General features: G+C 39.9%; 1 protein-coding gene across 4 annotated transcripts in view; it reads right to left on the bottom strand.

Annotated features, from left to right (window-relative positions):
- afdna (afadin, adherens junction formation factor a) overlaps window positions 1–24,256 on the bottom strand; it is a 203,092-nt gene that overhangs the window by 11,394 nt on the left and 167,442 nt on the right. For 2 of the 4 annotated variants that reach the window (XM_072265966.1, XM_072265967.1), the window contains 3 exons: window positions 16,703–17,755; window positions 9,514–9,648; window positions 3,816–4,341 (listed from right to left, as the gene is read on the bottom strand). In XM_072265966.1, the coding sequence (XP_072122067.1) occupies window positions 3,816–4,341; window positions 9,514–9,648; window positions 16,703–17,755 (1,714 nt within the window). The remainder of the gene's footprint in view (window positions 1–3,815; window positions 4,342–9,513; window positions 9,649–16,702; window positions 17,756–24,256) is intronic. The other 2 variants (XM_072265968.1, XM_072265969.1) reach the window with 2 other exon arrangements.

The raw sequence follows: 24,256 nt of genomic DNA, 5'->3' as shown, positions 1-24,256 counted from the left end.
TGCATAAACATGTGCCTGTGAGCAGTCGTTTGCAAGATGAGTTCTGAGGTATTGGAAAAGCCTGAAAGAGCTCGTAAGGGTGTTACACTTAGTGTAAAACTAGACATAATTAAGCGTTTCGATCGTGGTGAACGAATTAAGGACAAAGTGAGTTTGGTTTGTGGAAGCTGACGAACATGATGTTGAAGAGGTTTTGGCATCCTGTGACCAAGATCTGATAGATGAAGAGCTGATGCAATTGGAAGAGGAAAGGATAACAATCGAAACCAAATGAGTAATGATAAAGTACGACTTTAATTTTGAAAGGGTATGTAGATTTAGGGGATATTTGCAGGATGGTTTGAGTCCTTACAAAGAACCATGTGATAGAAAAATGCGCGAGGCTCAGCAGTCAAGCAAGCCTTCCACATCAGCCACAGCAGACGATGAACCTCGACCTTCGACATCGAGGCGGACAGTCATGGGAGAAAGATGAGCTGCCTGCCCTAATGGAAACAGATGATGATGAGATGACACCCCAGTGTCCCACCACCCCAACCCCCAGGCCACGGACAGATACCGATTCGCAGAGAATGCAGCAGTAGCCGGGAGACACACAGCACATCTTTAAGAAAAAAGCTGAAATAAACATTCTAATTAATCAGGTGCCGCCCAACACGTAATTGTTGGCCCAGATCAGAGACGCCACAATCGGAAATCAGCACTGATCTGGGCTGACAATTACGTGCCGGGCGGCACCTAATTAATTAGCAGGTTTATTTCGGCTGTTTTCTTAAAGATGTGCTGTGTGCCTCCCGGCCACTGCTGCACCCCTGCATGCTTCGCGGCAATGTATCGCTCGGCTGCCTGGAGGGTGGGGGCCACTGCACCACCCAACCTGCGACGACTCAGTCTAACACACCATCATCAGTGTGCTCGGCGCTGAACCAATTCCGGTAAGTAATACTACACTGTACATACATTATTTCTACTTTATATAGGCTGTGTATTTTTACGTTATTTGGTATGATACAGCAGCTTCATAGCTTAAAGGTTACTGGAGAGCGCTTGCGCCGTGTTTTTGCCAACAGCATTTGCGTGAGATTTTCTGCTGAGAGCGCTTGCGTGAGATTTTCGCTACGGAGAACAGTACAGTAATGATTGTGGAAAAGTATTTCTACTTTATATAGGCTGTGTATTTATCATATCATTCCTGCTTTTACCATATGTTACTGTTATTTTAGGTTTTATGTGTTATTTGGCATGATTTGGTAGATTATTTTTGGGTCTGCGAACGCTCACAAAATTTCTCCATACAAATAAATGGTAATTGCTTCTTTGCTTTACGACATTTCGGTTTAAGGACCGTTTCACAGGAATGCTCTACCTTCGGATGGCGGGGGAAACCTGTATCACTATATCCATGCAAGGAAAATATGCGCTGTGTGTTTAATATTAAATTTGTTAGAGAAACCCTTTTAGAAATGAAATTGAGTGTATTAGCCACTTATCACCTATATTCCAGTCATTATTAACACCCCCCCCAAACAGAATCGCCAAAAACGATTTGTAGAAAAAAATCGGCAGGTTCACGCATGTGCACTGGTGCCCGCGCAAGGCTTCATGGTCATGGTAGTCTTTCTCGGGGTAAACACAAAGTATTTGACTGCTACTCTTGTCCATTGGCAACCCTACCTACCCCCCCCCCCCCCCGCATCAGCCGGTCCGCAAGAATATTGTTAATATTAAACCGGTCCGCAGTGCAAAAAAGGTTGGGGACCCCTGAATTAAGCTACCCTGACAACATATTCCAAAACACACAACCTGCAACATAAAATAAGCCAAGGCCATCAAACTGTTTAGGATGCCAATGTGTGCAGGTTTCTTACCAAGCTGCACACGATGCAGTAAATGACATGACAGCCATATTAGTGCTTTAATTGCAAGCGCAAGCCAGGAACAATCTCCACTTTTCTGCATGAGTGTGGGTACAAAACTTTGACTTTTGTAACCATTTCCCCTTTGAATTCTAATCCATTGCCTATAAAATTCACTTTCTCAATGACACACTGCAGCTGCAATATATGCCATCTAAAGAGTGTATTACAGCTTCCCTCCAAGGCTATTCTTACGGCTCATGTCCCAAGCCTATGATTGCCACCATCTTATAAAGAGACAGGAGACATTCCTTAGCCTCATTGCCTCTTCTGCTTATATCTCAATATGCTACAGCTTCTCTCACAGATGCCCATCAATTTCTCTGATTATATTGTAATTAGCAATAACTTCCTATGTCATAAGGAAATATGGATCATTGTTTAGCAATATGGTGACCGGCCACATTAGACTTAAAACAGGGATCAATTTCTTTCAGAGCAGTTACATATAAACTCTGAAATTCCATAAATTGAAATTCCATATCCATAAAGAGTAGATTTGAAACTCTTAAATTGTTCTTTTATCTTCAAAATACCTTTAACTAATTTGATATTCTTGCTTGAAGATTACTCAAACTTTGTTAATTTCTCTTATTCCACAATACATCCATTTAACTCATCAGCAATGCTAAGGTAACATATTGCAGATTTTTCAGTGCTATAGCTCATCAGAATTAAATACTTAATTTTCTTTAACCTTTGACATCATTACTTTGTTTTGACCTTTCACAGATCATGAAAAGTTAAAGGCAATATTAAATATCATACTGAAAATTTTCCAAAGCAATACAAAGTCTGCAGTTGAATCATACATGACCACATCACAGAAAACATTCTTCCTTTAAAGATGGTAATCTTTGTATAATTTTTCTTAAATTTGAGAGATATTTTCATGCCAAATGTAAATTTCAAACTAGTTTATTTTTACTACCATTCAAAAAGAATGCATTAGCTCTCTTTTTAAAGCAGGTATGGTTAACACCAGAATTAGGAATCAAATGTATCAGGCAGATGAGAGTGTTAGGTGACAATGGAAGATTGTGAATGCAAGACTGGCTAACTTTTTAGAGTAAATATAGCCACACTGCATTCCATGCATTACTAATAAACAATTGTGAAACCATCATTTACCCAATGAAAACAATTCATCCAATTCTTAATTTTGAAACAAAAAAAACAGAAAATGCTGGGGAAAAGCTCAGGTCAGGCAGCACTTGTGGAAAGAGAAATGTTTCTCGTCCAGGACTCGTCATCAAATGTTTCCAGTATTTTCTATTTGTAATCATGATTTCAAATAAATACAATATTTAATTTTCATTGTCTATTAATGTTGAATGCTGCTGTAAACTGGTTAACTAGTACACATTTACATAAATCTCCAAAAACAGGGTAAACTGGAGATTCACAATTAATTATTCATAATGCAATGTTAAGTTACACCAGATCAGTTCCCCTTTGCAACAGGAATAAGGTTTGAAATAATCCCCAAAATGAGTAAAGACCACAAGCATTCCAATTTGCCACATTCTCTTCCTGTATCTGGAGAGGGGTTTAGGGAAGCATTCATTCACAGAACAGAACAAAGCCAAAACCAACAGTACTTTGATTGGAACAACTTAAAAAAAAAGAAAAATTATGCATTCATTAGGATTATTAGGGGAGTACAATTAAAATATTTGAGAGGATAGGACAGAAGTAGTTGAAGATAAGAAATTGAAGAGTAATATTCAGCAACTTTAAGGTAAATTGATTGATTCCTGAATCAAGTAAAATTGTGTTATATTGGAGGAAGAGACGTGTATGTTAGGCAACAGTTATAATTACATTCTCAATCAGGAAATTGCAAGAAGCAAGAAAATCTGAAAAAGGTACAAGGTTGTTACTTGTACTTGTCTCTACCTTTCAAACCACTCTGTGGCATGGAGCTCTGTTTGGTTGGAGGGGGAGGTGGGACACCAGTTTTTGAAGCAGTACTGTTGGCATTGGCAAATGGCGGTCGGAATGAGTTTGAAAGATAGCAGCCATCTGAAACCGGGCGGGGTTGACGAATAAACGGTGGCTGCCTAGGGGCAAAAGGCAGTTCACCATACGATTTTCTTGTAATGGAGTACTTATCCTGACCTGAAAGATTTGCATCTTCCTCATCCTCATCATTGTATGGGACAAACTTGGCAGTGTAAACTTTGTCAGGGGAGACGATCTGTGTTTTGATGTAAGAAATGTTTCTCTGAGGAGGGGGAGGAGCGTTAGATGAATGGGATGGGGGAGGAATTTCATACTGCTGGCTTTCAGAAGCATAGTCCCGTGGAAGGGGAGGCCTGTACAGACCGGGTTCATCAGGTTGAAGCAACTTCCTCTCAGCTTCTTCTTGTTGTCTACGTCTTTCAGCTTCCAGACGTGTGTAATACTCTTCTTCCTGTCTTCTCTAATGGAAACCAGAGTTGTTAGTTAATTTGCACATACTGCAATCAGTATATCTACCTTACACTTAAAGTTCAAAAACAAAAAGCTGATATTGTAAAATATCAGTATTATAAAAAGCACGCAAGTATTTACTTTAATATGCAAAATATTAAAACCCACTATTCTCTGCTAATTTTAAATAAATATTTAACAATTTCTGTCAGGAAGTCAAATAATTTTCAAACTTTATTTTAGTGTTCTTCTCTCCTGATTTTCATGTCCTTCTCTGAAGTAACAGGTAGTGTGCAAAAACTAGTTTCCCCAAATTCAAAACAAACGAGAATTTACAAAATGTAGCGGTGACAAGAAATAGAATGATAGGAGGCAATGGCACCAATCTTCTGTTGGCTCCAAGATCATCAACCACTTCTCCTTGCAGATCTCTTTTGTTGTTCCAAGCACTGTCTTCTGATGGGAAGCTGGATGTATTTTGTATGTGGCTCAATGCAGCCATGGAAATTTACAAATTTACAAGATCACTGGTGAAATATTTTTAAAGTATTAAACTAAAGACAAAAAGTAATATCAAAATAAATACACATATGCAGAAGTAATTAAATACATCTGGAGTAAATTACATAAAATATTCTACCCACTGATGTACGATCAGTTGTTTTTCCCATGGATTTCAATGGAGGTGTGGGGTGGTGGGAATGGCAAGGAAGGGGAACAGTGCATGCTTGTGCTGCCTTATTGAAACCAAATGGAGACTTCGGCTCAGCATAAGAACAGTTATAACAGCCATCATCTTGTCAGCAAAAAAGTGGCATCGATTGAGTGGACTTGTTTCCAGGGTGGAAACGGCTGATACAAGGAGGCATAGTGTTAAGGTGCTTGGAAAAAAGCACAAGACAATTGTTTATCCTTAGCTTTATTAACACAGGTAATCATTTATACAGAAAGCAGTAGTTCATTCCTGCCTTGACTATGATGACCGATTTTCAGCTTTATGAAGCATTTGATAACCTAATGACAGTTTACAAAAGACAGTTGGAGATCATGGAGAAACTATGAAAATTGCTGCTCTCAAGGACAGGTTACTGAAAGGCCTAATAGAACAGGGGAAAATCATTCTCCAAAGCAGAAAGGTTGAAGACAGATGCTTAAATTTGGACCAAAAGGGAAAAGCTCAAAAGGCAACAGGAGGAAATAAAAACAGATGAAAATGATCAGGTATGTATTGCCAATAAGAGTTCAAGTATTCTTCCACCATAAGCAGTGGAGGGATACTATAGGCAGCATCTATAGGAGGTAAATGGACAGTCAACATTTTGGGATGAGATCCTTCATCTGGACATGTTGCTCCAGATAAAGGATCTCATCCCAAAATCTATAATCTCATTTCCAAGTGACATTAATTTAGTGCTAAACTGAGGTATTTCTGTACTGTGGGGTTTCATGGTACCTGGAAAAACAATTAAGATTGCTTAATCTTATATCATCCATTGACAGAAAAGGCATTCATCCCAACAATCAATGCTGGATTCAAACCGAAATTCCATCACAGTAGCACACAGTTCTTGAAACAGATCATTCAAATAAAAATATTGAGTTATTGCTCAATGAATCAGTCAAAGTACTAAGTTATCCCTTGATCTTCTTTCTGCAATGTATACAGTACGAAGCCTTAAAGTGATTTATTCAAAAGATAGTAGTTGATACTGAATGTTAAACTTGAATGCTATTGGTAATACAAGTACACCAAAAAGACGCAGTTTCAGACGTTTTACCTGGAGCACCTAATATCCAGACCATCTGGACAGCACAAACACCTACATCAGGATGCTGTTCATCAACTATAGCTCAGCATTAAGTACCATCATTCCCACAATCCTGACTGAGAAGTTGCAGAACCTGGGCCTCTGTACCTCCCTCTGCAACTGGATCCTCGACTTCCTAACCAGAAGACCACAATATCTGTGTAGATTGGTGATAACAAATACTCCTCGCTGATGATCAACACTGGCGCACCTCAGAGGTGTGTGCTTAGCTCACTGCTCTACTCTCTGTATACACATGACTGTGTGGCTAGGCATAGCTCAAATACCATCTATAGACTTGCTGACAATACAACCACCGTTGGTAGAATCTGAGGTGGTGACGAGGGGGCGTACAGGAGCAAGATACGCCAACTAGTGGAGTGGTGCCGCAGTAACAACCTGGCAATCAACGTCAGTAAGACGAAAGAGCTGATTGTGGACTTCAGGAAGAGCAAGACAAAGGAACATATACCAATCCTCAGTGGGATCAGAAGTGGAGAGAGTGAGGAGCTTCAAGTTCCTGGGTGTCAAGATCTCTGAGGATCTAACCTGGGTCCACCATATCAATGTAGTTATAAAGAAGGCAAGATGACGGCTACATTTTATCAGGAGCTTGAAGAGATTTGGCATAGTCATAGTCACACTTTATTGATCCTGGGGGGAAATTGGTTTTCGTTACAGTTGCACCATAAATAGTTTATCAGTAATAAAACCATATATAATTAAATAGTAATATGTAAATTATGCCAGGAAATAATCCAGGACCAGCCTATTGGCTCAGGGTGTCTGACCATCCAAGGGAGGAGTTGTAAAGTTTGATGGCCACAGGCAGGAATGACTTCCTATGACGCTCTGTGTTGCATCTCGGTGGAATGAGTCTCTGGCTGAATGTGCACCTGTGCCCAACCAGCACATTATGTAGTGGTTGGGAGACACTGTCCAAGATGGCATGCAACTTGGACAGAATTCTCTTTTCAGACACCACCGTCAGAGAGTCCAGTTCCATCTCCACAACATCACTGGCCTTACAAATGAGTTTGTTGATCCTGTTGGTGTCTGCCACCCTCAGCCTGCTGCCCCAGCATACAACAGCAAATATGATCGCACTGACCACCGCAGACCCGTAGAACATCCTTAGCATCGTCCGACAGATGTTAAAGGACCTCAGTCTCCTCAGGAAATAGAGACGGCTCTGACCCTTCTTGTAGACAGCCTCAGCGTTCTTTGACCAGTCCAGTTTATTGTCAATTCGTATCCCCAGGTATTTCTAATCCTCCACCAAGTCCACACTGACCCCCTGAATGGAAACAGGGGTCACTGGTACCTTAGCTCTCCTCAGGTCTACCACCAGCTCCTTAGTCTTTTTCACATTAAGCTGCAGATAATTCTGCTCACACCATGTGACAAAGTTTCCTACCGTAGCCCTGTACTCAGCCTCATCTCCCTTGCTGATGCATTCAATATGCATCAGAATACTTCTGAAGATGACAAGACTCTGTGCAGTAGTTGAAGTCCGAGGTGTAAATGGTGAAGAGAAAGGGAGACAAGACAGTTCCCTGTGGAGCCCCAGTGCTGTTGATCACTCTGTCGGGCACACAGTGTTGCAAGCACACGTACTGTGGGCATGTCAACAAATACACTCAAAAACTTCTACAGTTGTACAGTGGAGAATATTCTGACAGGCTGCATCACTGTCTGGTATGGAGGGGCTACTGCACAGGACCAAAAGAAGCTGCAGAAGGTCGTAAATCTAGTCAGCTCTATTTTGGGTACTAGTCTACAAAGTACCCAGGACATTTTTATGATGCGGTGTCTCAGAAAAGCAGCGTCCATTGTTAAAGACGTTCAGCACCCAGGGCATGTCCTTTTCTCACTGTTACCATCAGGTAGGAGGTACAGAAGCCTGAAGGCACATACTCAGCAATTCAGGAACAGCTTCTTCCCCTCTGCCATCTGATTCCTAAATGGACATTAAATCTTTGGACACTACCTCACTTTTTTTAAATATACAGTATTTCTGTTTTTGCACTTTGAAAAAATCTATTCAATGTACGTAATTGACTTACTTGTTTATTTATTATTATTATTTTTTTCTCTGCTAGATTATGTATTGCATTGAACTGCTGCTAAGTTAACAAATTTCATGTCACATGCCGGTGATAATAAACCTGATTCTGAAATATCAAATAGCTTTAAATTTCCTCACAAAACTCAGAATGCAGGCTTGACGTAGAGTTCATAGTCATGAGTTATTACAGTGGGATGATGACACCACTGCATTCAGGTCAGTCTTCAAACCTTGAGATAAGGATTGGATTCAGAATGCCAAGAAATTAATCTCTGATCAATTAATCTCAAACTCTGCAGCAAATGGGACTGAGTACAGGATCTGAGATTTCATTGATTTCAATGGGAGCAATAGGGCTGTGGGTTACAAGGTGAAAGGGAGGTCAAGTTACTTTTAATTTTTCTACATTTAAGTTGTACTGTATTAAACCTTTGTGTTAACTTGTTTAATTATTAGTTATCCATCTGTGAGATTAGCGGGAAGGCTTGTCCTCCTGCAATACATTTCACAACTCCTATATTGTTTTTTTATGCTTTCACTGTCTAACTAAACCAATTTTTCCTCATTGACCAAACCAACCAGTTTACAAATTATTACCGAGGTTACCCTGGTCTCAACCTATGAGACATAACTCACCCTCCCCCACAACCTTTCACACAATGTTACAAGCTTCTTTTGTCTCCTTTTCACTTCTGATGAAAGGTCTCCAATCTGACAACTATTTCTCTTTCCAGATGTGGCACAGCAAAGTATTGCATCAGTTTCCATTTTTATTTGTGATTCCCAGCATCTGAAGTTTGTTTCATTCATACTTGATCACCTTTAAGTATAAACTTTCCCATTTATTTCAAATTTAATGGCTTTTAAAATGACTGGCTCTCAGAAAAATAACCAAAATTCACTCATTAATATACAGTAGATTAAACAATGGGCCTGACAGTCAAACATACCAGCTTGTGGCCATCTTGAAATGACTCTCCAAGGCAGGCAACCAGCAACTTGAAGTCAATATTGGGCCAGATCATGACTTACCAAGGGCTCGAATCGCTAATAGCTGGCTGATCCCTTTGGAACTGGTGGCCATCATATTTCAGTCCAGTATTTTTCTACTGGAGTTTGGATGGTAATGATGACAACATGGTAATAAACTTTTTCATATCATTAACTGCATTGAAATCCACAATGCAAACACACAAGTAATGATACTAAAATGTTCATTTTTAATCCATGTGGTTTAACCAGATAAAGATTAAAAATTTGAGAGAAAGTGTCACAATGGTTGTTTAGCATATACTCAAAACCGAACCTTTTCATCGGTTTCTCTCTTTGCTCGCTCCTCCTCTTGACGAAGGCGTTCTTCATCTTGTCTTGCTCTTTCTTCTGCTTCTCGCTTTCTGATTTCTTCCAGTTGCTGATGACGCCTGCGTTCCTCATCTTGTAGCTGTAATTAATGTTAGTTTTTAATTTTAAACATAATAAACATGCTAAACATGATAGCTTAGAAGGCAGAGACAAATTAATTTGTTCCACCCTGATGCTGGTCTAATAATCTGTCATCTCTTATAAGGACTTATGGCAGGAGAAAATGGACTTCTTAGAAGATCAATCTTACCACTGTCAAAGTTGCCCACTGACTTAAATAGCAAGTGCTTTAACAGCTTGTTGTACAGCCTTAAATTTCTATTTGAATGCACCAGGCAGATACTATTCCCCAATAATATTTTGCAGCAGAAATTGTCAAAGACAGTACTTATTTTTAAGGCCAAATACAATGCTGATGACTGATCATCACAACTGAGATTAATAATACACAATGGGAAATTCTCACATTAATCTACAAACCATAAATTATAATACACTTTTAATAAGTTAAAATATTCTGCACCAAATGAAATCAATAAGGAACACTATAATGTTCAATATTAGAATAAGGTTTTTAAAAAACTGGTTATTAGAATACATGTGAAATAGGAAGAAAGCAAAAAGCTATGCAACAAACTGCATCTTGACATTCAATCATCCCCATACACGCATTACCACCATTCTATCACATGCAGTGCATATTTATATTCCACAACCTTAAGCATACACAATCAGATATACTTGTGGGCAGAGGGTTTGGATAAATAGCAAGTTGGAATACCACACAGTCCAAAATGCAAAACAACTTCTAAAAGGTATAGAAAGAAATACTTTATTGCTGTAATGCTTTAAACCAACATGCTTTTGCCTCAACCTCTCATCTTAAATCAGTGAAAACAAAAGTGTTGGGTAAACTTTTTAACCTGGAGAAATAATGTCAACATTTTAGTTCATAATTAATAATGTATTAGTCATGAGAGTTTGAAAGAGATGTGAAATGACAAATAAGATTCTTGCAAGAATTCAAATTCTGATTCCAAAACTCAATAATAAACATGCTTTTTTTAAAAAAATGCAATAAAAAGATCAAGATCCTCCAAGGAAACAAAAAAATAATGAATATTTGGATCATTTACAAACAGCAAATTAAATTAAGTCACTGCAGAACCATAAATAGTCCACATACATAAAATTAGAAAATAAAACAGAAAATGCTGGAATTAATCAGCCTGTCAGGCAGGAGGAGAAAGAGCAACCAACTCATTAACTGGTTTCTGTTTATCCTTCCACACATGCAACCTAACCTGCAGAGTACTTACAGCATTTTCTTTTGTAAAGTTTTAGATTAAAATCACTACCATATCCAGATGCAGTTTTCAGAATTGGAGACAAATGTGCAAAGGAGAGAATAAACAGACAGGAATACAAGTAGGAAAAACAAGAACATACCAAATCTAGAACTGAGATAGCTGGAACAGTCTGCAGCAGGGGTGAGGAGGAAAGATGGAGCACAACTATTAGTTAATTGTCAGTATCCATTTCACTAATTGCCTTAGGTAGCAGTATTAGCCAATCCTTGTCAGGACATCAAAGCTCAATGTCAGACATATAAAGGAAAAATAGCATATTTTGTGTTTTATTAAAGAAATCATATTCTACAATGAAAATGAAATATCAGAGAAAAACACCAGAAAGTACAGCATTCAACAGGCAATCTTAAAGATCCCCATGAGAGTTACTTCTATAGCAAGTTTTCAAAGGGGAACGTCATTTGTGTAAGATTTCTTCCCAAACATTCATGTTTATCAACTTATTTAAATTGATATCACTGGGCATCTGAAATAAACAAATTATAGTCTTAATATTTGTATCTAAAAAGCTCAAAACCAAAGGTATTTCCCCTCCAACTGTCTGGGTCTTTCATACTATACAATGCGTGGCACTGTTGATCAGAGATAGTGTCATGGCTGCAGAAAAGGAGGAAGTCATGGAGGGATTGTCTACGGAGTCTCTGTGGGTGGAAGTTAGGAACAGGAAAGGGTCAATAACTCTACTTTTTTTTATATATAGACCACCCAACAGTAACAGGGACATCAAGGAACAGATAGGGAGACAGCTCCTGGAAAGGTGTAATAACAATAGGGTTGCTGTGGTGGGAATTTTAATTTCCCAACTATCGATTGCCATCTCCCTAGAGCGAGCAGTTTAGATGGGATGGAGTTTGTTAGGCGTGTTCAGGAAGGTTTCTTGACACAGTATGTAGATAAGCCTATAAGAGGAGAGGCTGTACTTGATCTGGTATTGGGAAATGAACCTAGTCAGGTGTCGGGTCTCTCAATGGAAGAGCATTTTGGAGATAGTGATGACAACTCTATCTCCTTTACCATAGCATTGGAGAGAGATAGGAGCAGATAAGTTAGGAAAGCATTTAATTGGAGTAAGGGGAAATATGAGGCTATCAGGCAAGAACTTGAAAGCATAAATTTGGAACAGATATTCTCAGGGAAATGTACAGAAGAAATGTGGCAAATGTTCAGGGGATATTTGTGTGGAGTTCTGCACAGGTACATTCAAACGAGACAGGGAAATGATGGTAGGGTACAGGAATCGTGGTGTACAAAGACTGTTGAAAATCTAATCAAGAAAAAAAGCTGATGAAAGGTTCAAAAAACTAGGTAGTGATAGAGATGTAGAAGATTATAAGGCTAGCAGGAAGGAGCTTAAGAATAAAATTAGGAGAGCCAGAAGGGGCCAAGAGAAGGCCTTGGCGAGCAGGATTAAGGAAAACCCCAAGGCTTTCTACAAGTACGTTAAGAGCAAGAGGATAAGATGTGAAAGAACAGGACCAACTAAGTGCAACAGTGGAAAAATGTGCATGGAACAGCAGTAGATAACAGAGGTACTTCATGAATACTTTGCTTCAGTATTCACTAAGGAAAAGGATCTTGGCGATTGTAGGGATGACTTACAGCGGACTGAAAAGCTTGAGCATGTAGATATTAAGAAAGAGGATGTGCTGGAGCTTTTGGAAAGCATCAAGTTGGATAAGTCACTGGGACTGGACAAGATGTACCCCAGGTGACTATGGGAGGCGAGGGAGGAGACTGCTGAGCCTCTGGCGTTGATCTTTATATAATCAATGAGGACAGGAGAGGTTCCAGAGGATTGGAGAGTTGCGGATGTTGTTCCCTTATTCAAGAAAGGGACTAGAGATAGTTCAGGGAATTATAGACCAGTGAGTCTCACTTCAGTGGCTGGTAAGTTGATGGAGAAGATCCTGAGAGGCAGGATTTATGAACATTTGGAGAGGCATAAAATGATTAGGAATAGTCAGCATGGCTTTGTCAAAGGCAGGTCGTGCCTTACGAGCCTGATTGAATTTTTCTGAGGATGTGACTAAACGCATTGATGAAAGTAGAGCCATAGATGTAGTGTATATGGATTTCAGCAAGGCTTTGATAAGGTACCCCATATCAGGCTTATTGAGAAAGTAAGGTGGCATGGGATCCAAGGGGACATTGCATTGTGGATCTAGAACTGGTTTGCCCACAGAAGGCAAAGAGCGGTTGAAGATGGGTCATATTCTGCATGGAGGTCGGTGACCAGTTGTGTGCCTCAGGGACCTTTTCTGGGACCCTTACTCTTCGTGATTTTTATAAATGACCTGGATGAGGAATTGGAGGGATGGGTTAGTAAATTTGCTGATGACACAAAGGTTGGAGGTGTTGTGGATAATGTGGAGGGCTGTCAGAGGTTACAGTGGGACAAAGATAGGATGCAAACCTGGGCTGAGAAGTGGCAGATGGAGTTCAACCACTCTGTGGTTAAGAAGGCATACAGTGCATTGGCCTTCATCAATCGTGGGATTGATTTTAGGAGCAGAGAAGTAATATTGCAGCTATACAGGACCCTGGGCGAGCTTTACAATCGACCTCAAAAATAATGACAGTGTTGCTCACAGACCCCACTTGGAGTACTGTGCTCAGTTCTGGTCGCCTCACTACAGGAAGGACGTGGAAACTATAGAAAGGGTGCAGAGGAGATTTACAAGAATGTTGCCTGGATTGGGGAACATGCTTTATGAGAATAGGTTGAGTGAACTTGGCCTTTTTGGCCTTGGAGAGATGGAGGATGGGAGGTGACCTGATAGAGGTGTATAAGATGATGAGAGGCATTGATTGTGCAGGGATAGTCAGAGACTTTTTCCTAGGGCTGAAATGGCTAGCACGAGAGGGCACAATTTTAAGGTGCTTTTAAGAAGATACGGAGGAGATGTCAGGGGTATGTTTTTTTTGTTGCTTTTTTTTTTTTACGCAGAGACGTGAGTACGTGGAATGGGCTGCCAGCGATGGTGGTAGATATGATAGGATCTTTTGAGAGACTCCTGGATAGGTACATGGAGCTTAGAAAAATAGAGGGCTATGGGTAACCCTAGGTAATTTCTAAGGTAAGGACATGTTCGGCACAGCTTTGTGGGCCGAAGGGCCTGTATTGTTCTGTATTTTTCTATGTTTCTAATTCACCCTCCCCCCCCCCCCCCCCGAACTGCATACACACATTTGTAGGAGAACAACTCTTGCTTGTATAATGTTTCCTTTTAAATTTGGCTCAATATTTTCTGGATAAAGTTAGGAGGCAGTGAAATGAAGCAACACAGTAGTGTGTGTGCAAGAGGTATGATATATAGTAAGAACAGAGCTAATTACAGGCAGAACTTGCAGGGAGTGGGAATACTTCAAGTATGAATGATATTGGGTTCCAGCAAAACCTCGTGGTGGAAAAGTATGGAATTGAGGGCATTTGAGAACAAAAAAAAACGTAAATGGGGCAGTCTGATTGTCCACTTGCAATTATTGCTGGTAATAATAAAATTTCCATAAGACTCCAAGGAAAAGGCTGCCTACCTTGCAATCCCATTCCGTTTCAATAGAGACTGCTGCTATTATACTGAACTCTTATAAAACTCAAGAATCAGTAAAATCTCCAGAGTCCTAGGTTGGCAGATGGCTCCCACTATTGTGAATGACAATTTGTGTTGGTGCTCAATGAACACTGGAGCAGTTCAGTAATTTTTAAGATTGAGCCTTATATTCCCTCTGTGCATTTATGCAATCTTCCAAATAAGTAGACGCTTGGTCTTCTGTGGTATGGAATTGTATCTTAAACATAAACTTGTGTAGTGTTTTTTCACTGTCTATAGCTACATTGAAGATTCCTCTGCAGTGAGGTCTACAACTTTTACAAACTCTGCAGCTGCCACATGCCATTGCTAACAAGTATATAACTGATGGCTTTGCTTTAATATTTGCACAAGTCTAACCTGCCTAACAGTTATTGAGGGACCTGAACATTGAAGGTTAATTGAAGTATCAGTTTCTTTCTTTACAGAGAAAGAGAGTGAAAGCCTGCTAGTGCAGGGCAATTTCAGTTATTAGCTCTGAGTGGACATGCTGCCAAACGTTTTTTTCAGGAACCATGAGGCAGCACTTTATAGATACCAAGGCTGTTTAGGGGCAGAGCAAAACAAAATAGTCACAACAGTCAACACACATCAAAGTTGCTGGTGAACGCAGCAGGCCAGGCAGCATCTCTAGGAAGAGGTACAGTCAACGTTTCAGGCCGAGACCCTTCGTCAGGACTAACTGAAGGAAGAGTGAGTAAGGGTTTTGAAAGTTGGAGGGGGAGGGGGAGATCCAAAATGATAGGAGAAGACAGGAGGGGGAGGGATGGAGCAAGAGCTGGACAGGTGATAGGCAAAAGGGATACGAGAGGATCATGGGACAGGAGTTCCGGGAAGGAAGACGGGGGGGGGGGGGGGGACCCAGAGGATGTGCAAGGGGTATATTCAGAGGGACAGAGGGAGAAAAAGGAGAGTGAGACAAAGAATGTGTGTATAAAAATAAGTAACAGATGGGGTACGAGGGGGAGGTGGGGCATTAGCGGAAGTTAGAGAAGTCGATGTCCATGCCATCAGGTTGGAGGCTACCCAGATGGAATATAAGGTGTTGTTCCTCCAACCTGAGTTTGGCTTCATCTTTACAGTAGAGGAGGCCATGGATAGACAAGTCAGAATGGGAATGGGATGTGGAATTAAAATGTGTGGCCACTGGGAGATCCTGCTTTCTCTGGCGGACAGAGCGTAGGTGTTCAGCAAAGCCGTCTCCCAGTCTGTATCGGGTCTCGCCAATATATAAAAGGCCACATCGGGAGCACCGGACGCAGTATATCACCCCAGCCGACTCACAGGTGAAGTGTTGCCTCACCTGGAATGACTGTTTGGGGCACATGTCAGAATGGGAATGGGATGTGGAATTAAAATGTGTGGCCACTGGGAGATCCTGCTTTCTCTGGCGGACAGAGCGTAGGTATTCAGCAAAGCGGTCTCCCAGTCTGCGTCGGGTCTCGCCAATATATAAAAGGCCACATCGGGAGCACCAACAACAGTCACAACAGTCTTTTACTGCGGAGACTGGTTTCCCTATGGGAGGCTGTGCTCAAGGGCATATTGGAAGAAATACTCCAGATGATGCAGGCAGCTTGCTGGTGTTTGGAAGAAGTGTTCTGATAAACGGAGAGGCTCTGGAAGCATAATTTAGTGCATGTCCACTTTTTGAAAATAAATTGACTGCTGCTTAGAATTGTTACAATTGCTGGCAGTTGCTTACTTGTCAGTCTTATTTTTCACTTAATGAATGGTACTGGCTGTTGTACCTAAATAACTAAGTTTAAAATTATTGAACTCTATTTGAACCAAAACATTTTCACAATGCCTTTGAGAAGTATTTTACCGATGAAGTAGAGATGCAAATTTAATTATATAAAAAGATGCCAAAACACCAATATAAAAGCTTTTTCCATTGAAAAATTAATAAATCATCAAAACAAAGATTCTCAACTTGCTTGCCTTTTATGATACTGTTTCAAATAGATCATCAGTTCTGAAATGTTAACAATTTAGAATAATTAACTACAGTATAACATATCAGAGCGGCACACAGGAACCAAATATGACCAGCTGCTCTCTTAAATACTTAGCTTATATTAATATCTTCATGATAAAATGTCACAATGAACACTTTCAAAGTACAGGAAACCCGGAACTTTTAAAAAATATATAATTTTACTCTCCTTACCCTTGCCCGTCGTTCCACTTCCAATCTTTGCATGATAAGTGTTGTATCAACATCATCATCTTCTTCCTCTTCATCATCATCATCCTTTTCTTTGGATTCCTGTAACCGTTTCTGGAACTGCCATTCAAGCATAAGTTTACGAAGGCGATCGTTTTCTTCAGATGTGCGATCAGGTTTGTTCTGTAGTTCCTGTATCTCTTTACTAAGCATTTCCAAAAGATGTTGCTGCTGCTGCTTCTCCATCTTTTCCTTTGCATCTCGTTTCCAGGGATCAGGTGAGAGACTATCACTTACAGGTAACTGTTCTTTGCTAATTGTTATATACTGCAGATCCCTGCGTTCAATTGTTCGAGGCTGTTGCTGAGGCTGAAGCTCACGAATCACTGTATCTTGAGACCGCGCTAAGTTTGCCATTTTTTCTGGCCTTGCTTGTTGAATTGAAGTGGTAATATGAACAGGTTGAGGTGGATTCACATGCAAAGGAGGTGGACCACGCATCTGGCCAATTTTCTTATCTTGCTCACGGCGTTTCCTGTCCCTTTCTTCCTCCAGCCGTGCCTTTTCTTTCTCATACCAGCGCTGTTGTTCTTCTCGCTTCCTGCGATCAACAGCAGAGCCTTGACTAGATACTTGTGAAGTTGGTGGGGGAGGTGGTGGAGGTGGTAGGGGTAGATCAGTGTGGGCATTATCAAAATCAATAGCATAATGTACTGGCGGTGGTGGAGGGGGTGGTGGTGGCAACTGATTTTCTACTCGAATAGGTTGAGAAACAGCAATTGGAGTAGTTAGATTTGGAGCTGGAGTTTTCCAGCGTCCAGGTCCACTTTTCTGAGGAGCAATAACATTTGTTGGAAGAGGTTTTGAAGAGTAGCTCAAATGCTCCTGATTAGATGTACTGGAATCCACAGTTGAACCTTGATTAGCCCGCATATCCAATTTCCAATCCAAGTCCTTTCGGTATTCTGCTACCCTGCGGGGCAAGTCATCCTGCCTCATTTTTTCCTGGTGGAAAGCTTTCTCCTCATGCAATTCCTCTTGAGAACGAGTTCCACGCTGTTAGACAATTAAAAGTGATAAATGTTTATTTAACACTTAATATGCAGAACTGAAAATGTTCATTGTCTATTTTAGGCCAGTAATATCATTAATTTTAAAGTTGCAAATGCTGTATTGAGGAAGTCCTGAAAAGATACTTGTTCAAAATACTTCCCTAGTTGATCTGAAATGATGCAAATGCAAAACATCAAGCGAAACAACTTAATTCAATCTTAATAATCAAACCATTCTTTAATGCAAATAAGATCAGTAATGTTTTACTTTATCAGTAACTATAAAAATGGTAGCAATCGACATTATAAATGAAAAAATGTTAAGTAGAGCCTAAATAATCTACTTCCCATGAGTCATGAGACACTTGATTTTTATTCATTACAGGACAAAAACACAGAATAAATAACATGCAAATTTTCTTCAGTTTCAAAGGAACAGTGTAAATGGGTTTGCTCTCAAAAATATGCTAAACTTCCAAACTTACTGTACATGGTATTAATGGAATGCAGTTACCTAATAAATAACACACTTTTCATACTTTACCTTTCCCATCCACCTGGCTTCACCTATCACCTTCCAAATATCCTCCTCCTCCTCCCCCCCCCCCTTTTCATTCTGGCATCTTCCCCCTTCCTTCAGTCTTATAGAAGGATCTTGGCCTAAAAATTCAATTGTTATTCATTTCTATAGATGCTGCCTGACCTGCTGAATTCATCCAGCATTTTGTGTGTTACTTTTGAGATTTTTCAGATATCTTATGACATTGGAGGAAGTAATTCAGCCTGCTGAATATTTGTCAGCTCTTAGAGCACTTCCACTGGTCCTATTCTCCCCTATATGCTCATAAACTGCCTCCAATTATCCCAGTGCACACCTACATTTGATTAATTTGTAGTAGCAATTAACCTAGCAGCACATTTTTGGGATGTCAAAAGAAACTAGAACACCCAAGGAAATTTCTTGCAGTCATGGAGAACTTAATTTCCACAAAGATGACATCTGAGGTCAAGTGTGAACTCTTGTTACTGTGTTATTACATTTAAGGAAATGTAGTTGAAGTGTTAAATTGCAAGGGATGCCTACAAATGAAAGAAAATTAAATTCTACAGAAGGAGCCTGGTAGTTCTGACTGTGACAGTGGTCTGGAATCATTCATCCTATCATGTAGCCAAGGGTGGGGGGAGGGGAGAAAGAAAGAGTCAATTGCTTTTTATTTGGGGCTTGTAGCACTCAAGATTGCAACATTTGGTTTGATAAACTATTTGTTTTTAAATTTTATTTAGAGATACAAAGTGGAACCTTTGAGCCATGCTGCCAAGCAACCTCTGGCGACTACAACTTAACCCTAACCTAATCACGGAACAATTGACAATGACCAATGACCTACCCAGTACGTCTTTGAACTGAGGGGAAACCAAAGCAATTGGGGGAAAAACCTACAGAATTTTCTAGAGGAGGGTTTGGATTGGCTGGAACTGTCCTCATTGAAACCATAGAAGACAGATGAAATAAATCAAGTACAAAGAAAACCCATTTTTCTCTGGTAAGGTCAGAATAAGGGAACATAGACTTGCGATGACACTGGTACCAAGCTGTATCGGCCCTTGCCCTTCCCTTGGATAACATCAGTGTCGTGGAGAGGGGATACTTGCTACATGGGCAACTGCCGGTCTTCCATACAACCTTGCCCAGGCCTGCGCCCTGAAGAGGATGCTCCAGCGTCGCCTCACCGTGACGGCACAGAAGCAAGACTTTCCAGGTGCCGATCCATGGTCTCATGAGACTAACGGATGCCACCAACCAACCCATACACTTCACTGCAAACATTTACATGACAATTAAAATATGTTTTATTTTTCAATTTCAAGATGTGCTAAATGTGAAAACTGTACACAACCACACCATCACAGTAAACACTCACTGCATCTCAAATATTTCCTGCACCTATTTAGCGAAACAGAGGCATTATTCATTTAAATACATCATGAAATGGCCCTTCTGACCCAATGACCTGCTCTATCCAGCAACTATAGCCTAACCTCAGGACAATTTACTAACCAGTACGTCCTCGGACCGTGGGAAGAAACTGGTGCACCCGGAAGAAACCCACTTGGTCACAGGGAAAGTGTAAACTCTTTACAGACCATGCTGGAACTGAACTCTGAACTCTGCAACCCCAAACTGTAATAATCATCATCATCAGGTGCTATGCCCAGTTTCAGCTTTAACTGCCATGGCCCACACACCCTTGTTTCGGGTCAAGTGGATCAATTCATTGGTATTCATTTCCAGTTCTCTGGCTGCTGTCTCCATCATCATTTGTCTTTGTCTTCCTCTTGTTTTCTTCCCTTCAGTCTTTCCCATAACTACCATGCATTCTAACTCCTCTTTCTTAATCACATGTCCAATGAAGTTACGTTGCCTTTTCATGATCTCATACATTTCTCTTCTTGTGTTTGCTCTGTTCATGACATCCTCGTCAGATATTCGTTTCATCCATGATATTCTTTGCATCCTCCTCAAAAACCACAACTCTGCTGCTACAATTCATTTCCTCATGTTACTAGATATTGTCCAACATTCTGAGCCATATAACTGGAAAAACATAACATTTCAGTACTCTGAGGTGGGTTGTCATGCCTGGTTTAATATCGATCAGTATACTCTTCATTCTCGTAGAGGTGTCTTTTGCCATCCCTATTCTTCTTTTGATGTCCATGTTGCACCTGCCATCTGATGTCACCCAGCTTAAGCAGCAAAAGTTCTGTACTTGTTTTATGTCTTCCCCGTTTATTCTCAGCCTGCAGATAGGATTCTCCTTCTTCTTGGGTATCACCATACAGTCTGTCTTTTTGCAATTGATAGATAAACCCACTTTTGCACTTTCTTCAACAATTATATCAATTAAGTTTTGTAGTTCTTCCTCCGTACTTGCAATTAACAGTGTCATCTGCATATCTGAAATTATTGATGTTTTCACCGCCAACTTTGATTCCCAAGATGTCTTTTATATTTTGTAATATTGTTTCATTGTACACATTAAATAAATCAGGGGAGAAAGCACACCCTTGTCTAACGCCGCTCTTGATTTTCGTAAACTGACTCACTTCTCCATCTATTCTTACAGTGGCAGTTTGTTCACAGTACAGATTTCTGATTAGGTGGAGGTCTTTCAAATCTAGATCGAGTTTTTTTGTAATATTTCAAATAACTTATTGTGCTTCACTATCAAATGCTTTTGTGTAGTCAATCAAACAAACAAACAAATCTTTTTGCACTTGAATAGTTCGTTCTGATAGTATCCTTAACGTCAATATTGTGCTTCTTGTACCTTTGTCTTTCACAAAACCACGTTGTTCTTTACCTATTTCAGCTTGTATCTTACTTTTAGCTCTTGTCATCAAAATTCTTAGTATCTTGGTGATATGACTCATTAAACTTATGGTCCTATGTAATTCACATTCTATTGCTCCAGGTTTCTTAGGAAGAATGATAAAAAAGTGATTTTTTCATCTCTTCTGGTAATATTCCAGTCTCATAAATGTCATTAGTTAAATCAGTAAGTTTTTCAATTCCATAATCTTCAAGGGCGATAATTAGTTCTATTACCAATTCATCAGGACCTGCTGCCTTTCCTTTCTTCATCTTACTTATTGCATTACGAACATCAGATTTTAAAATACTTGGACCTTCAATGTTTTTCTTAATTTCTGGTTTTTTGCCTCGATCATCTTCAAACAATTCCTGAATATACTCAGTCCATCTGTTTATAACCTCATCTTTTTCCATGATAATGGTACCATCCTTTGCTCTCAAACATCCACCTGAAGAACAGAGGAGCTTTTTGCCAGTGATATTCTTGATTTGTTAATGTAATCTTTTTGGATCAGTAATAGGGATTCTTCCTATTTGCTCACATTCCTGGTTTCACCATCCTTCTTTGGCTTTTTGACATAAGCCTTCAACTTTTTTATCTAAGGACTTATATTCTATAGGATTTGCCTTTCTTCCATTAGATTTTTGATTTCATCTGTCATCCATTTATTCTTTGTGCTTTTTTCTTTTTTAGGAATCGCTGACTTTGCTGATTCTACCAAGGCATCCTTTACAGTGTTAAATTTCATTTCTACATGATTGCTATCAGCTTCAACAGATTCTATTTCTAGACTTTGAAATCTATTCCTTAATTCAATTGTAAGTTTTTGCCTTAAGTTTTCTTCTTTAATTAATTGTGAGTAGTCAAGGGATTGTTCAGGCTTTTGCTTCTTTAGCTTCTTATGACATATTACTGGGTTATGGTCACTATTACAGTCTGCACCTGGATATGTTTTGCATTGAGTCACTGAGTTTATAAATCTTTGGTTTATAGTAATAAAGTCAATTTGATTTCTGGTGTTATCACCTGGAGTTTTCCAGGTCCACAAGTGTCTTGGATGGTTTTTAAAGTAGGCATTCATAATGACCTGATTATTCATCTTGCACCATTCTACCCATTTCCCACCTCTTTCATTTCTTTCCCCAGTCCAAATTTTCCTATGGTATTTCCATCAGCACCTTGTCCTACTTTAGCATTTAAATCTCCCATGACAATATCTTGAGATTTGCATCCATCCTTTGCTTGTTCAAGCTCTTCATAGAATTTATCTATATCCTCATTTGTTCCATCTGTTGTTGGCACATATAACTATATAACTGCTAAATCAAATGGTTGTCCTCTGAATCTAACAAGGAGCACTCTTTCTGACATTGCCCAATGTCCTAAAACACCTTTTGCCATGTTTTCATCCATAAGAATTCCTACTCCATTAGTATGGGATGTTCCACAAGAATAAATTAGTGTTTTATTTCTATTCTGATATGTTCCAGCACCTATCCAACGAACTTCGCTACTTCCCATGATGTTAATCTTTAGCCTTTCCATTTCATTTATCACATTGTCCAATCTTCCTGCTTGATATAGGGTTCTTACATTCCAAGTGGCAATAATTTTCTTTTGTGTTCCTTGAATTTTATGAGCTTGAGGGCGGTCGGGGATCCCCTGCTGAACAGAATCAACCCTACCGAGCGAAATATCTTCAGAATTGTCTTGAAGATTCTCTTGACGCTGTTGTTGTGTGATACATTTTGTGAGTTTGACCATGGTTTTCTTAGCAAATAGATTCTAGGAAACCTAGTATCTAGCAACGGTGGTTTGCTATTGCCTACCGTTGGGCGAACTAAAGAAATCGCCATTTCTCTTCCCAAATGTTCATCCGCCTGTACTATAGCCGTTAATATTTGAGGTCCCAGCTCATCTGCCTTCTCTATCTCAAGTTCAGTTACTGAACATGTTGGATCTACCGTTGGCCTTCCCTTGTATCCTGAGCAGGAACCCTTGCAGGTGCTACCGTTCTAGGTCAGAGCAGCCCTGGGAGCAATGAATGACTAAGGGGTAACACCACTTTCCCCAAAGCTCTGAAAGTCCCCAATCAGAGCCTCATCACCAGTTGCAGTTTAGAGTCATACCCAGGACAAACTGTAATAGTGTTGTGATAACCACTACACTACAGTGCTGTACACATGATTAAGTCATACTGCCTAAACACCTGCTACCAACAAGGGATGTAGATGGGAAAACTAAATTAATAATAGCAAGCACCTCTGTGGATGATACTGGAGAACTAAAACAGCACTAGAAATTTTTTCCTACTTTTTAAAAACTTGGAACACAGGATTCTGGAGAACCAAATTGCTCACTTTCAGATACCTATTATGTATTGCAAAATTTCACGTACCTCAGCACAACCAAACTATTCCAACACAATGCATCCATGGTGGTTCTTAGCAGAGAAATCACATTAGTCTCATACCTCATTTTATTGTCTGGTCGTCACCACTCCCTCACAAGCTCACCTTTTTTTTTTAATTCATTCAACATATCCAACTCAAAAAAGAACCTGAACTATAGCAGTAGAGTTTAATTATCGATCTGCTAACTGTGAGATGGTCAGCGTCACAAGGACAGTTTGTCAAAAAACAAACACTGCCAATTTGAATTGGAACAGGCATTTGCATCACACTGTTACACTGTGTTACATACCCTGTGGGCATCCTGTGACTGTCTTATGAGCATGATATGGTCTTGTGGAGGTCACATGATGTAATTTTCCTGCCAGTGAGGTCACATGATGACCTGTTCTCAACAGGAGACCCCTGGTGTGATACCGTTTTTTTTTCATAGTTCTGTGTTAGATCGTCAGTTACTTCATTATGCTGCGTATTTGTCATGATGCAGTTTCGTTTTAAAACAGAGTTTTCCTTTCTATTTTAAGGTGCAAAGATTGGTGCTGGCAGTTTCACCAAGTGCTGCCATGTTTGTGTGTTCCATCTATAATTTCCCCTTTTCAGCAGTATTGGAGAGTGAAGACTTTATTCAAGGACGGGAACCTGAAGGATTGGAATAAAGTTGGAGTCGTTCAGCAGCTTTATAAGGGATCAACCTTAGTGAGGATTCGTTCATAATAT

This window comes from Mobula birostris, chromosome 8 (assembly GCF_030028105.1).
Source record: "Mobula birostris isolate sMobBir1 chromosome 8, sMobBir1.hap1, whole genome shotgun sequence".
NCBI classification, from domain to species: domain Eukaryota; kingdom Metazoa; phylum Chordata; class Chondrichthyes; order Myliobatiformes; family Myliobatidae; genus Mobula; species Mobula birostris.
The sequence above is the reverse complement of the archived record's forward strand: the minus strand, read 5'-3'. Positions and strand labels throughout refer to the sequence as shown.